The 15603-nt window shown below is 38.9% G+C and overlaps 1 protein-coding gene across 3 annotated transcripts in view; it reads right to left on the bottom strand.

Moving 5' to 3' along the window:
• The window catches only part of MGAT4A (alpha-1,3-mannosyl-glycoprotein 4-beta-N-acetylglucosaminyltransferase A), a 181759-nt gene that overhangs the window by 13611 nt on the left and 152545 nt on the right, over nucleotides 1-15603 (bottom strand). For 2 of the 3 annotated variants that reach the window (XM_066267800.1, XM_066267801.1), the window contains exons 13-16: nucleotides 14348-14426; nucleotides 13148-13214; nucleotides 6798-6910; nucleotides 78-6660 (exon numbers count right to left, since the gene is read on the bottom strand). In XM_066267800.1, coding sequence (XP_066123897.1) covers nucleotides 6634-6660; nucleotides 6798-6910; nucleotides 13148-13214; nucleotides 14348-14426 — 286 coding nt within the window. In that variant the 3' untranslated portion in view covers nucleotides 78-6633. Of the gene's footprint in view, nucleotides 1-77; nucleotides 6661-6797; nucleotides 6911-13147; nucleotides 13215-14347; nucleotides 14427-15603 lie in introns of those variants that run through there. The other variant, XM_066267803.1, reaches the window with a different exon arrangement.

The following is a 15603-nucleotide window of genomic DNA, read 5'->3' on the forward strand; positions in this document are numbered from 1 at the left end:
CCAACACTTTATCCATTAAACCACTTGACCGGGGCAAGTCTTACCTATTTTTACTAAAAGGAATCTTGAATTCAGCATGGCTTTTTAAACTTCTTTATTTCAAACACACATGAACAATTATGGCACAAACAGTAATGAAAGGCACAGTCAACAGGATCAGTTTACAAATTTGAAAATAACTTTGAAAATCTAACAGGCCCCTAAAATATTACTGTGGATATTACCCATTCAGTCAATGAAGACACTATAGGAACATATGTACAATACATTAAAGAGAAAAAGAATCAGTACAACCTGGAGAAGCAGTTCCTCAGGCAGTTTCTCCAAGGAGTACTTCCAGAAACATCCCTAATTGCAAAGATGGCCTTTCCCAAGTATTCTCAATGAGAAACACTTTAGTTTTCAGTTCATAAATGAAAGATTATCATGTTTAATCATCTGATTTCCAAATCGTTCCTAGAAAACATTAATTGTCTAAATTTAAATGACGAGTCAAATCTGCAGGCAGTGCATCTTCTGTTACTGGCGATACCAGCCATTTTTAAGGCTCAGAAAAGTTATTCAAAAAGATATTTTCACCCATTTTAGCAAACATTAAGCATTCCTAATAAATCATGGAATGCTAATCACTAGAGTACTAGACCTTTGACTTCAAGGCAATTTGCTAGTTACTAAACCATGAACCGACTAGGAGCAAGTGACAAAATACCCTCCCTAATGTCTATAGTACTCCTCACAACAAACTCCTAATTTTGCACGACTCTTAATATTTTTACTGCAATGTTAACAACACTGGGAAAAATAGTATAAAGGACAGTCTAACACTCAGTTTACTTTCTGGAACAGTATCTTATAAATTCTCAACTCCAATGCACTCTGGAGTGCCAGCTTGTTCCTGTTGGTCCCTTTGAAAGTGATCTAATTAATACCACACCAGTGAGGGGAGTGTTTCAGGTGAGAAGAATTTATATATAGGTATTGGTGATACAGAGATACCTAACAAATCCTCTTAAAAAAAAATAGTAATAGTCTTATCACCACTGTATGCCTGTCCACCTGCATTAAATAAATAAGCATATTAGTTATCATGGCATATATCTGTTAATATTAATAATTAAAATTTATAACAAACTAAATTTTACATACTATAAATATGCTACATAGCTTGGAAGTTTCCTTTTGTATAAAAGAAAAGATGGAATATGTAAAACACTAAGATATGTTTATGACCCCAATTTCTGGCCTTTAACAAGTCTCTCATTTCTGTAGCTCTACTTTACTTACATCAAAGGTATACATAGCATTACAGTAAAAATAAGTACAGAAATTACCATTTTTCCTCATGTATAAGATGTGCCTTTGAAAAATTTGGGGTCTAAAAACTGAGTGCGTCTTATACAGTGGTTGTGGCATTTCAAATGCCATAGATGGAACTGAGGATGAGGCAATATATGAAGACAGTGATTCGTCATTAGATATAGATGAGGACAAGCTAATGGATGGGAGTTTTGACAGTGATTAGGAGTTGTATGAATTTTATGATGAATAAAACTTGAGTTCAGTAACTTTATAATACAATTTTTTCCCCAAATTTTGGGCCCCAAAATTAAGGTGCATCTTGTACATGGGAAGATACGGTAATGGACAAACCGAAATGGAAACAAACTTTGTTCACAATTAATAGCTCAAAAGCAGAGGTATTTTGGGGAATTCTCGCGAAGTACAAAAATTTGATTGGCGCATACAGGATTTGATCTGTGCTTCCACAGTAAGTTTTGGTTAAAAAAAAGTACTTCAATACAAAAGATTTACATAGAGGCAGAAGGGTTTATTTTGCCCTAATATCTCATTTAAAATACCAGTGTTCATCATTGTGAAGTAATATCCTGACAGGCTCAGAGCAGACTGAATTGCCTTAAAGTATACTTGTTCTGGGAGGAAGATTCCTTACACACTGGCCCCTCCTCCCACAGTCTCATCCTAGCAGTTCCTTTAGAAACACTATTAAGATGCTGCAAGTTTTTGTCAACAAACGTCCAGTGAAGACTATGAAATCTCAGGCACAGAAATCCCAGATGAGGCTCACGTACAGGATTCGCTAGACTTCTTACACATTTATAGAGAAATACCACCATACCAGAGGGAATCCATATGAAGACTTCACCTTTTAAATAGTGTAGTCATTTTTCATTGCTGCATATCACAAATTCAGAAACCCCTTTCATATCTCACAGAACTCTGTGCAGGTTTGACAGAGTGCTCAGGTCTGGGTCTCAGGCTGGAATCAAATACTGGTGGGCTGGGCTCTGATCTGTGGAAGACAAGCCACTTGCCAGCTGGCTCGGGTTGGCTGTCTTCAGTTCCTGTGGTTACGAGGGTTACTTTCCCTCAGCTCTCTGCTGGGATCTCTCAGCTCCTTAACGCCTTCAGCATTTCTTCTCATGTGGCCTCCATCTTAAACCAGCAAATAACTTCTGCTACCAGCCTGAAACAACTCAGCTTAAAAGGCTCACATAATTAGATTCGCTGCAAACATAAGTGCAGATCATAATCCCAGGTTCCACCCACATGCAAAAGGGGAGGCTATCTTACAAGGTCATCACAGAATTCTGGCTACTACAAATACACATCGCTATTAGAGCAATCTCCAAATGTGCTATTCCATAAAACCAAACTCATCTTTGAGGACAAGGAGGGAAGACTTTCATTATGACAGATTTAAAAGATTTCAGAACATTGCTGAAGGTTTTTAAAATAATGACAGTGCGACCATTGATTCGAAAACCATACCTTTGTTTAAAGACATTTCCAATGGCTGAATAAAAATGCACGTACTTGTCCTGGCCAGTTGGCTCAGTGGTAGAGTGTCAGCCCAGTGTGTGGATCTCGGGTTTGATTCCCGGCCAGGGAACACGGTTAGAAGTGCCCATCTGCTGCTCCATCCTTCCCCTTCTCCTTTCTCTCTCTCTCTCTCTCTCTTCTCCTCCCGCAGCCAAGGCTCTATTGAAGCAAAGTTGGCCCGGGCGCTGAGGATGGCTCCATGGCCTCCACCTCAGGCACTAGAATGGCTTCAGTTGTAATGGAGCAATGCCGATGGGCAGAACATCGCCCCTAGTGGGCATGCCGGGTGGATCCCGGTTGGGTGCATGCAGGAGTCTGTCTCTCTGCCTCCCCACTTTTCACTTCAGAAAAATACAAAAGAAAATAAAATGCACGTACTTGCCCATAACAGACGTGTCTGCATGCTAAATACTTCTCCTAAAGGTTGTCGCTCTCCCTACCTCAAACCATTGCTCCTTCTGTCCTGGAGTGTAGTACCAACATACTGCAGAGAACATTGGGACTGAGGACAAGCACAGAAACCTGTGCTCGCAGAAACCTAGAAATAGGACCTCGCCCTCTTCTGCATATCTACTTTTAACCTAATAGTTAAAATTCACTATTCTGGTCTCTAAAATGTTCGCATTAGAAAGCTTGACACAGTGCTGGCCAACGAACTACTGCAATGAAGGAAATGTTCCCTGTCTGTGCATCTGACCCAGTAGCCACTAGCCACATGTGTCTACTGAGCACTCAACTGTAGCTAGCATGAGGGAGAAGTTGAATAAGTGTTATTAATTTGAAGAACCACCATGTGTCTGTCTATGTGAATTGCGCACCAGATGCCAAAACCTGCCTTATTCATTTATATAAGTAATCTCACCATTCTGTGCATTTGCCACTCACTGTTTGGGGAAATGTGGTCCAGTGTGCGCTCACCATCAAGAATGTGCTTTCAATCCTAGGGCCCTTCACCTGCTCTGTCCAAAGTCCCCACTCATTAACATGACTCCTTGGGCAACAACTAATTTTCTGCTTGAGGAAAGTATGGTTGCTTCTGTCTAGTGCAGTGTTTGGGGAAAGGAGAGAGCAACTAAAAATCAAACTACCTGAGTACCTGCTACAGCAGAGGACAGGTAAGTATCAGTTACAGGCTTGTCCTCAGCTTGAAGTTTCGTCAGAAAACGTGCACACACACACACACTCCCCATAAACGAAACCCGGGGACCTGAGTGTGTATTAAGTGGGTGGCAAAGAGACTGGTAAAGGAGAGCATGGGTGGAGCAGTGGGCCTCACCCAGACACTGCCTGGGCACTGTGGAAGCAACACTAGGCATTGGTACCAGACTTGGGAGGAGGGTGCACAAGAGAGTCCTCAACAGATGGAATAGATTTGGCTACACGCATCCTTGGGAACAGGAGTGATAGCCAATCCTGAGAGGGAAGGAAGTAAGGAACACAGGAAAGGGCTCAGTCCGAAGCCTGAAGTGCCTCAATGGAGACAAAGGGCTACAGCAACTGTCACCTCTCTGGATTTCCAGAGCATGGCATATTTTCCTGTAGTCAGAGTTGGCTACTTAGGAAGCCAGATTTTTACCTCTGAATAGATACTTAGTTCTTATAGCAGTAGTTTTGCATGGTAAGCTGGTACCAGAATTTTATAATGTAGTTATTTTCAAATGAAATCTGTCTTTAGAGAAGAAAATCAATTTTTTTTTAAATGAAAAATGTTCAGAATCTCAAAAATATTTCACTGGAGTTTGACATAAAAGTCATTATTGGCAACACATGACTTTTTAATCAAAAGTAACTAAAAACTATTCTAATATGGAATAATGGAGATACCTTATCAGCATTTCCCAACCTGTCACTTCCTAACAATGCACAGAAAACAACACGATCTGGAGGCCATTTGCTCAGCACACTGGAGAACCAAGTGAGCTCCTCCTGGCTGACAGCCAGCAGGAACCCACCATCGTCCAGGGCCTGAGCTAGTGACTACTCTGAGAACTTGGGAACAAGCTCCACCACCTGTCACCTCCCTGCAATGCAGCCCACCTGCAGCATGCCAGACTGGTCAGGAACTGATGTTGATAATTCAGAATTCTTTTTAAGTAAAATACTTATGTAAAGATCACTGACTGCTATGGCTGATGATGTTTTCATTCTAGTAATAATTGAAATTGCATGTTTAAGAGTAAGTCTTTTTTGATATGGACTTAATTGTAAAGTTCTAATGCAAAAGAATAAATCATTTTGGAAAAGCATATGAGTGCTATAATACCTTTTACCAAAAAGCAGTATTACAATTTTGTTTTTCTTTAAACTAGTTATGACACACAATAGCATTATCTAGGAAACATTTTGTCAAAATTCATAAAAATGAGTGCAGATTATAAAAATCAACAAGAAAAGAGATAGTGCATCTAACTGATGGAGTGAAGACAGAGATCCAGGAAGAGAGTCTATCACCTTACACGGCAGAGGGGCATCATGCGGTGAGTCCATGATAATCTGGGTTGGATGCATCAATCACCCCTGTACATTAGAATGTGTCAGACTGGCTTTTTTGTGGCTATACACCATACACAGTATAGTAAAATTAGCCTCAAAAAGGACATTGGTTTTTAAAATCTTGGATTTAAGGAATGACAAATGTCTTTAAAAATATTTAGTTCAAAAGCAATGATTACAGCCCCCCTTTATCCATGGGTGATATGTTCCAACACCCCCCGTGGATGCCTGAAACCACAGCTAGGTCCAAACCCTATATATTCTATTTTTTTTCCTGTATACACATACCTATGATAAAATTCATATATTAGGCACAGTAAGAGATGAACGATAACTAATAAAGTAGAACAATTATAACAATACACTGTAATTAAAGTTACATGAATGTGTTTCTATCTCAAAATACCTGTCCTGCATTCATCCCTCTCCTTGTGTGATGAGTGAGGGGGACACACTGGCCAAAGGGACGCTGCCCATCCCAGGCGGGCCGGAGTGGGATGGCGCGAGATTTCATTACACTACTCAGAAGGGTGCACAATTTAAAATTTATGAATTATTTCTGGAACTTTCCATTTAATATTTTCAGATCACAGTTGACTATGGGTAACTGAAACTGTGGAGCGCAAACCAACAGACATGGGAGGGTGACTGTAAAAAAGTACTTAGGTTAGGAAATCAATCTAGACTCATTCTTAAATGGCAGTGCATTTGAAAAATGGCATTAACTTGTAATGTTTGCATTTTCAAAGGAAAATATAGAAAGAACTTAAAAAAGGTAACTGGTTTTCAAAAAAAGTATTGATTTAAAAATTTACTGCACAAAAATATGTACTTCTTAAGTGTTTCTAATAAATTAACTCCATAACATTTTTATGTATATTTATATATTTATATATAATCCCTGATAATCTATAAAAGAGGGTCTATAATAGTAAAATAAATGAATTTCAAAAGTACCCCCTTCATAAAATGTATTTAACATTAATATTTCTCAAATTTAAGGAATGTAACAATATGTACAACTCTTATGTATTAGTATAATACCAAAATAGTACAAGTCATATTAACAGGCTGTCGTAACTGTAGAAGGTCTGAGTCAAGTTAAAATTGGAGGACAGCTCAGGTTTGAGTGAATAAATTATCCATGGGAGATTCACTTTCCAAGTGGAAATGACAATCATCTACAGTAGATTTCACAAGAGGTAGTGTTCAAGTTAAAAAAGAAAAAAAGGGTACATGCTTCACTATCTTTGATCAACAAATTTACAGGAAAAAATGTATTGGTTTCTTAGGAGATGATCAGTTGGTGACTTTTTTAATATGAATCTGAAATACAAAATTATGAAGAGTACAATGAAGCAATTAATTTTCATTTTCAAAAAGGCCTTAAATATGAAATCAAAATGTTGTAAAAAAACAAAACCAAACCAAAAAGACATGAACTCTAAGCTGTATTGCCTTACCTCATTAAGAATGGCCCAAACAGCAGAATTCTGAATCACTGAAAGTCGAAAGGCTGCAATGGGGTTTAGGCTGGGATCCACTATTCCTTCTGCAACACCGTTCTCAAATTTTCCTTCAAAATAAAAATCAACACTAGTTGGGTAGACTTGGACCAAGCACTCATCAAATATCACTGAGGTAAAGCAAGAAAAAGTAAACAACAAAATATTTCTAGTGGGGGTCTTTAGGTAGGGAGGGCATGGGTGAATTTTTTTCCTTCTTCCTACTTTTATTCAACTTTAAAATTTTTCATGAAGTAATGCATACTTTAAAACATTAGAAGCAATCCATTTGAAAAGGCAGAGCTATATTTTTTCTTATTATAAATTAAAAACAAAATAAAAATATATTTGTTCTTGCATTAACTGTTATGTTATACAGGTTTTTAGCAAAATGTGGCTTACTCAAACCTTACCAAAATATACGCTACCATCACTCATTTAACCACTTTAAAGGTTAAGTCAATAGTAACAAATTTCAATACTTTAATTATACATGCAATGGTTGGCCTCAGTCTACATGTATTCTTGCCAAGGTAACATCACGAAGGTATTAAGGAGTGATTCCTCCTCTAGGCAATTAAAATATAAAACTCCATTATAAATGAGAAGCTAAAAAAGTTCTCCCATAAGGGTAAAGATCAAGAATTTCTACGAAAGCTAGTGTGCTCTGTATCCAATTTTTCTTATTGTGAGGAATAATATTCTTTTTAAAACAAAACCAAAAATGCTGTTACAAACGTGACAGAAAAAGTGGTTTGTTCTGACCCACCTCTGTCTAAACCAGGAATCGGAAAACTCTTTCTGTAAAGGGCAGATCATAAATATTTGGGCTTTGACAGCCAAAAGGAAAATTGAGGATACCATGTAGGCAAACACACACACACACAGGTTTCCACAAAATTTTTATTGACAAAATTCAAAATATAACAACTGAGTACAATTTTTCCCTCTAATACAGGTGTACAAGCCTGCAGGTGGTGCTGTAGTGAGTAAGTGTAGGCCTGGGACACAGAGGACCCAGGTTGAAAACTCCAAGGTTACTACTGGCTTGAGCATGGCTCAGCCAGCTTAAGCGCTGGGTTGCCGGCTTCAGCATGGGATCATAGATATGATCCCAAGGTCGCTGGCTTGAGACCAAGGTCACTGGCTTGAGCATAGGGGTCAGTAGCTCAGCTGGAACCCCTCAGTCAAAGCACATAGGAGAAAACAATCAATGAGCAATTAAAGTGCCACAACTACAAGTTGATGCTTCTCACCCCTCTCCCTTCCTGTCTATTCCTGTCTGCTGTCTCTCATAAAAATAAGAAAGAAAAAAATCACTGCCCAGAACTGCTGTGTAATAGTCAGGATACTCAGTTCCTATTTTTGACAAAAATTCACAGAACTGCTAATGGTGAAGTCCATGAGCATGAATAAAGTTCACCATAGATACTACTAGTTCAATAAAATAATGACAGATTCAAACATTTTCAGTAAAGTACCTGCTGATGAATAATCACAGGCTTTAAAACCATACATTTGCATAAACTATAAATTTATCCAGCTAAGCCTTCTCCACATACACATATTTTTACCAACATTCAGTTTAATACATCTTAGCAGATTCCACTTCAAGTGTACTAAATTTGTCTTTTGTCAACTTTTTTGAAAACATTCTTGTCTATACTTATTCTAGAGATTATTTGCAGAAACCAATTCCTCAGTCATTTTAAACATGGCATTGATTCCAAATAACTGGGCAATACTAGCAACATCTGTCAACTTATCAAAAGCCAGGAAAACTTTTCAAATAGTTTGCTTTGCTTTTTGACTGCGATATTTTCCCAAGGTCCTCAATGCTTCAATCAATTGTTGCTAAAAGACTAACAGTTTAAATTTTGTTTTTTTCTCTGCACACATATCTTTGGTGCAATTAAGTGTGATTAATTCACAGTCGGTAAATGGTTTTACTTACCTGGCTAACACATAAGTCACTTGGAAACTCACTTTGGGTACAATCTCATTTGAAATTTTTATTTTTGTGAAGAAAGTCTACTGTGAAAAAATATTCCATTTTAAATTTTCTCACCTTTCTGATCACTGCTTCTCTGTGAGTGGGGATATTGTCATGAGTGCTAAGTATTGATTGCTTTCTCATATGTGCCTTGACCGTGAGCCTTCAGCAGACCGAGTGACCCCTTGCTCGAGCCAGTGACCTTGGGTCCAAGCTGGTGAGCTTTTGCTCAAACCAGATAAGCCCGCACTCAAGCTGGCAACCTCGGGGTCTCAAACCTGGTTCCTCGGCATCCCAGTCCGATGCTCTATCCACTGCGCCACCGCCTGGTCAGGCTGATGACGTCTTCTTTAGCTCAGCTACTGTGTTGCTACATAATCACTACAATGATCTGACACTAAGCTTTGCAAAATCACCCACATCCCACTGTTTTCAAAAGCACTCAAGGTCTACTTCTGTTTTGACATGGTGGGTACGCACTGGTAATTTCTCTTTTTACAGTCACACTACAGCAGGGGTTGGGAACCTATGGCTCGTGAGCCAGATGTGGCCCTTTTGATGGCTGCATCTGGCTCGCAGACAGATCTTTAATAAAAAAATAATAATAACATTAAAAATATAAAACATTCTCATGTATTACAATCCATTCAATTCCTACCACTCAAGTTCATGGTTGCAGTTGGCTGGAGCCAATCACAGCTGTCCTCAGGGACAATACCAAATTTTTATTGGATAATGCATAATGTACATGGGTCGTTGTATGGCTCTCACATTTTAAAATACGTGGTGTTCATGGCTCTCTCAGCCAAAAGGTTCTGGACCCCTGCACTACAGTGATGTGTGTGGAATTCAAAACAATGTATGCATTGTTGCTATCTGTAGTGCACCAGCAAGGACTGGAAGCCATGTGAGCACGTTCTTGCTCCCTACCTCACTCCCTTCTGCTGCTGCCACAAAAGGCACACAGAAAACACAGGACAAGTGCAACTGAGCGTGGCTGTGTTCCAACACAACTTTATTTATGATGCTGAAATCTAAACTTTTATATATTTCACATGGCAATGAGTCTTTTTCTTTTTTTAACCTTTTTAAAAAATGAAAATAAACAATGAAAAAATTTCTAAAACATTCTTCTTAGTTCACGGTCCATTCAAAAAGAGGCAATGGGCCAGATGTGACCCCTGAGCTATATAGTTTACTGACCCCTGTGGTGTTATGTTACACAGTCTATTCTAGAGTCTCACAATATATTGACTAAATTCCTAGTAAGATATAATCAAATTAAAAATTATACTAGACAAGACTTATATTCATTTTTATAAGAAATAATATAAACTTATGTACTTCCAAAATAATGTTTTTATTCAAAAGTTATTAAATTTATTTCATAAAAGTCTGTCCTTACTTGGGGCTATACAGGGATAGGGAGTCAAAAATATATTACTGACTGAAAGCCCAGGATTCAGGGCTGAAAAACACCAGGGAGCTTAAAACATGTTAACTAATCAGATATCTGATACTGTCACCTGATGAGGTCATTTAATTAGAAAAACTACGAAATAAACGATGAAATTACTAAAGAGTGACTAGAATCCTCAAACCCTGCCATTGCAGGGGACTGAACTGCCAAGGTCATGTCCATTCTGAACCTCCTTCAGCCACCCTGACCACGGTCCATTTCTCCTTCCAGTGTCTCTGTGAAATTTCTTCTTCCAGAATTTCTCTGTGAAAGGCTCTTCTGCTACTTTACCTTACTAATTAGTCTAGTATTTCTTTCACAAGACTGCCCTTAGCTATCATGCCACACCCAGCTAACCTACCCCCTTCAACCATCAGATCTCTACTACCTGCCAGATGACTGTTTATTGTTTCTGACATGCCTGCAGGCATAAATTGTTGCATAATCTCATCCAGTTCAATCCCAGTGCCTTTGTGGGACAGTCTTTGTGGCTTCCTCCCATGGAAGACTCTTAATAGTCTTTCCCTGGTTCTGTCAAACTTCTGGACAGGCTACAGGTTAGCTGGAATGTAGTTCCAGTCTTCTCTTAATTGCTTACCACCAAAATCTCAACTGCAGTCCACAGTGCTCTTAGGCTTGAACTTCACCAAGCTCTGTCTCAAATATGTCAGCCCACTTTGGGAAGGCTCCAGAGCCCTCTGCTCATACGGCCTGCCTCTCTGCTGGAGGAAACCACTGTTCAGGGTCTTTGGCAGGGACACAGCCTACTGCCCTGAGTGACACCTGTTTTGTGAGCAGAGCACCGACCGGGTTGTAGCAGCAGCTCCTCACTTCTTGGCTTACCTCTCTCTGTGCTGAGGCAAGGGACTGGGGATGAGGGTGATTGGGGCCAAGTCCTCTTGCCCTGCTGTGCTGAGAGAGAGCTTCTGCCCTATGCATGGAGGCTTGGTAAAGGAAGGGGCCTCAGATTTCTTAGTTGTTGTCTGGAACAGGGTGTTTGCTATATCTATTTGGGGAGGAGGACAGATGCTGGCACCTGCCCTTCCTGGTGAGATCCCCCAGCCCTGGCATGGGAGCTGCCAAGAGAGAGGGGATCCGGTGTCCTCATCTGCACCTGCACAGATGACAGCTTCCATCCCACTGACATAGGCAGTGGGTAATGGAGCTGGTGAGGGCTCAAATGCCTAAGACTCTTGATCTTATTACTGAGATTCAGATTTTTATGAATAAATGTTTCTCCATTTGCTGTATTTTGTAAAAATTAGTTTCACCAGTTGTGATTGTTTCACTAAGGAGGTGTGTAAAGCCCTCCCATACTGATGCACTGAAGCAACTTCTTAAGGGAGAATTTATGTTCAGTCCAAAACAATCATTGCTCTATGCTTCTGATGCATGCTTTTGTGACATAAGGTCCTACCTAGGTTTGACAATTCGTAAGTTCCCATCTGGTTCTAAATATGTGAGATGGTCTTTATCTTCAGATTACTGCAGATACTTGATATAGATATATCTATTTCCTATGCTACTTTCATAATCTAGAACACACACTCTCAAAAATTAAGTAACTGACAGGTAATAGGGTTAATAAATGTCTTGGACATGCTGTAATTTTATGTATTTTTCTAGAGGTGGGCTAAAATATAACCCAAATATGAAAATAAACTCATCTATACACCCAAATCACATAGAAATTAGTCAGGGTTAGTGTACAAGGTTTGAGAAAAAACTGACTGACATTCACCAAATGTAAAACTGCTCTAGAGAAAGTTACAGGGCTGCATCTGTCCTGTATACCACAATATTAATTTACCAACATTCTCCTTTGTGCAACACTAAGAAAAGCTTTAACTTGTTTTAAGTAAGAGAAAATACACAGTTATTCATTGAGTTGGTAACTGTCGAGTGACAGGCCTGACATGAGAGAGAACCTTCCCTTTTCCATAGTGAGCACACAGCCCAGCTACACAGAACACGGGGGCAACTCAACTGGTTAATGAAGGATGAGAGTGTTCACTAGAGGAGAAATATCAACCAATCATTTCAGGCAAAAAAAAAAAAAGAAAAGAAAAACAGCCAGAGACATAGCTGCACAGAAGAGCATGGACTGGAGGAAGAAGACAGGCAAGGGAAGTTTTGAAAAGCAGGTAGGAACTATGGAATCTGACCACGGAAAGTCAGATTTTACCCAGGTCAGATTTAACCTGGGTTTTACCCAGGTTAACATAATTATAATATCAACATTTTAAAAGGAAATGGCAGTGGTTCTGTGCAAAGCCAACAAAAGGACACAAATACAGTCCTCCGGCTCAGACAAAAGCACAGAGACTAGATATGTTTTCCTCATGAGCAGTAAAAGGAGGTGGTATTCAGGGTCTCCCAAGGTTAGGCTCAGACAACCAGATGAATAGTGACCAGAAAAAGTGTGGTGCCCAATAAAGAACTGCCCATATTACAGATGTTCAGAGCAGGGGCTACGTCAGTGGGTATCAGTACAGCTCTAAAGCCCAAGACGGGGCAGGAAGAGGCCCGGGTCTGGCATGTGGATGTTGCTGAGATAAAAGATGCACAAAGGTCATGCAGGGACACTGCTGAAGGTGGCTGAAGGCAGTTTAGCCATCACTGAGGAAGCATCAGCACTGAAATGGCAGGTGGAGAGAGAGAGGTACCAGTAAATGAACCTTTAATCTGCAATCCTAATTGGGTCAAGAAAATAAAATGCAAAAATAAATAAAACTTGGAGCACACTGGTAGCTATCATACTAAAGATGGTGAGTATTTAAAGTTGTTCAAAATTACTTGAAGAGTAAGTTCAAAAAATAAAAAACATTTTTTTTACAAGTTTAAAGTAGGTATTACCTATTCTGAAATAACCATCTTCTAATCTTTTGTCTTTGGTTTCTTTGCTTATTTCCAAACCTTCACCCTGAAATAGAAAAAAAACATTAATTTTATAAATAATTTATTTAAAACAAAGTTATTAATATATCTTAAAATATACTGCTCAAAAAAATTAGGGGATATTGTATCTCTTCACATGAAGCTTCATATATGAACAGTACATAAACGTGGCGTTTGTGGCACAGCTCTGTCTACACTTGATCTTTGCCAAAAAGCCAAGAAACGAGGTGGCACAGCCATCTCTAAAAATAGAAAATATCATTATAGTCTTTAAAGACTTAAAAATATCATTTTAGTCTTAGAAGGTTTATCGATAAAAGTGTTTTCTTTTAACCATCATCTGAATCTGTATATAATATACTGGTGATTAGTAAATATAAATTTTAAATAATTTTAAATTCAAATCAATTTAGTAGAAGACTTTTATTTATTTTTTTACAGAGACAGAGAGAGTCAGAGAGAGGCATAGACAGGGACAGACAGACAGGAATGGAGATAGAAGCACCAATCATTAGTTTCTCATTGCAACACCTTAGCTGGCTTAACTGTTCATTGATTGCTTTCTCATATGTGCCTTGACCGTGGGCTACAGCAGACCGAGTAACCCCTTGCTCAAGCCAGTGACCTTGGGTCCAAGCTGGTGAGTCTTGCTCAAATCAGATAAGCCCATGCTCAAGCTGGCAACCTTGGGGTCTTGAACCTGGGTCCTCAGCATCCCAGTCCGATGCTCTATCCACTGCGCTACCGCCTGGTCAGGCAGACTTTTCTTTTAAAAGCATACACAAGAAGTAGTGTTAAATCTAAGCATTCCTTAAAAACCAATGCAAAAATTTTGTGTATTAATCAATAACTATTAAAACCACATGGTATTTGGGACTCAAAATACAAAACAGCAGGTAAACACTGAAGTAAAAGAATGATTCATTTATTTCCCAGAACAAACTTGCAAGTATTTTCCAATGGGAAACAAAATGAAGGCTCACTCTATGAATACCAAACGGGTAAATATATTAAGTGTTCCACATTTCAAAAGAAATTATTACTCTCCACTAAGGTCCCTCAATAATGAGAATTTTCTTTCACCTCATAAACAAAAATGGCCTCAAACCAACTTTACTGGAATTAGTTCTTAAGGAAAATTAAGAATTAAAGTCATACCTTAAAAGGCAAAACTTCCACAGATGTGTTTAGCAGAATATCTCCTGGATGTTCTTGGTTGCCACTGTGGAACAAATAACTGAAAATACAAACATAAACATAAAGATACAAGTCAGACTAGACTTCACAAAGATTCAAGAAGAGGGCCATTCCTCAGAGGAAGCTTTTAGCACATGTTGATGCTAGAACTTGAGTAACTGTGCATCACCTCTGAGAGTTGTGGAGCCTAAAAACTGAAGGGCTCAACCCTTAGTGATATGTTAATTCCTTCTGCCAGAAGGGACGTGCTTGCTGCTGACATACTAATGTACTTAACACGTTAAAAAGTGATGCCAGTTTTATGTTGCTGTTTATACTGCTTTAAATATATAAACCACTTGACAGAAATAATCAAAACTGCATTATAATATCGTGTCTTGTATCAGAGAAAATTTTCACTAGGACAGCCACAAGTTGTGGCAAGGTCAAAGACTAGTTTTAGCCAATATAAGTAATTTTAGTATGAGAAAAATAAATTAACCAGTTTCAAAAACCTTAATAATCCCATTTTTCAGTGTTAACAAATATTTGAATAGTAACTGATTGCATGATATACGGTGGTAAATCTAAAATACTCTCTGGGAAGGAGTATAACATCCTTATATTTTGATACATGTACTCTGAAAACTACTGTTAGTGTGTGGAGGAGAGTGAAAACCAGGTAGGGCATACAAAGTATGTCTAAATCTACACCTAAAACTTAAGTTTAGTTAAATTCAGTGGTTAAAAGTTTATGCTGAGTAGTCAGGAGGACCTTCAGTCAAGTCCTAGGTGTCCTGTTCACTAGAACTTTTACCTTAGCATGCTGAGTTAGCTTTCCGAGCCTGAGCTTCAACTATACAATGTAGCCAGTCACACCCTCATATGACTGTATCAAGAAGTTTGTGATAACTGACAAAAGGTATCTTGTATATTAAAAATACACAGCAGGCAGAAGATGGTGATGGAGTAGGGGGATGGAGTAGGCCGACATACCAACTTCTACCTCCCAGAACCAAAGTAGATTACAACTTAATTTTAAGAACCATCATCTGAAAAAACCAACTTTGGACTAAACTAAGAGGACTCTTTAACCAAGGAACACTGAAGAAGCCACACTGAGACTGGTAGGAAAAGCAGAAACATAGAGAATGTGGCCCAGCTCCTGGGAGCAAATGGCAGCCTTGAGGGACTTGCACAGCAGGAAAAGAGTTTAGCGGAGAGGGGAGGGTCCTGGG

This window comes from Saccopteryx bilineata, chromosome 3 (genome assembly GCF_036850765.1).
Source record: "Saccopteryx bilineata isolate mSacBil1 chromosome 3, mSacBil1_pri_phased_curated, whole genome shotgun sequence".
Lineage (NCBI taxonomy): Eukaryota > Metazoa > Chordata > Mammalia > Chiroptera > Emballonuridae > Saccopteryx > Saccopteryx bilineata.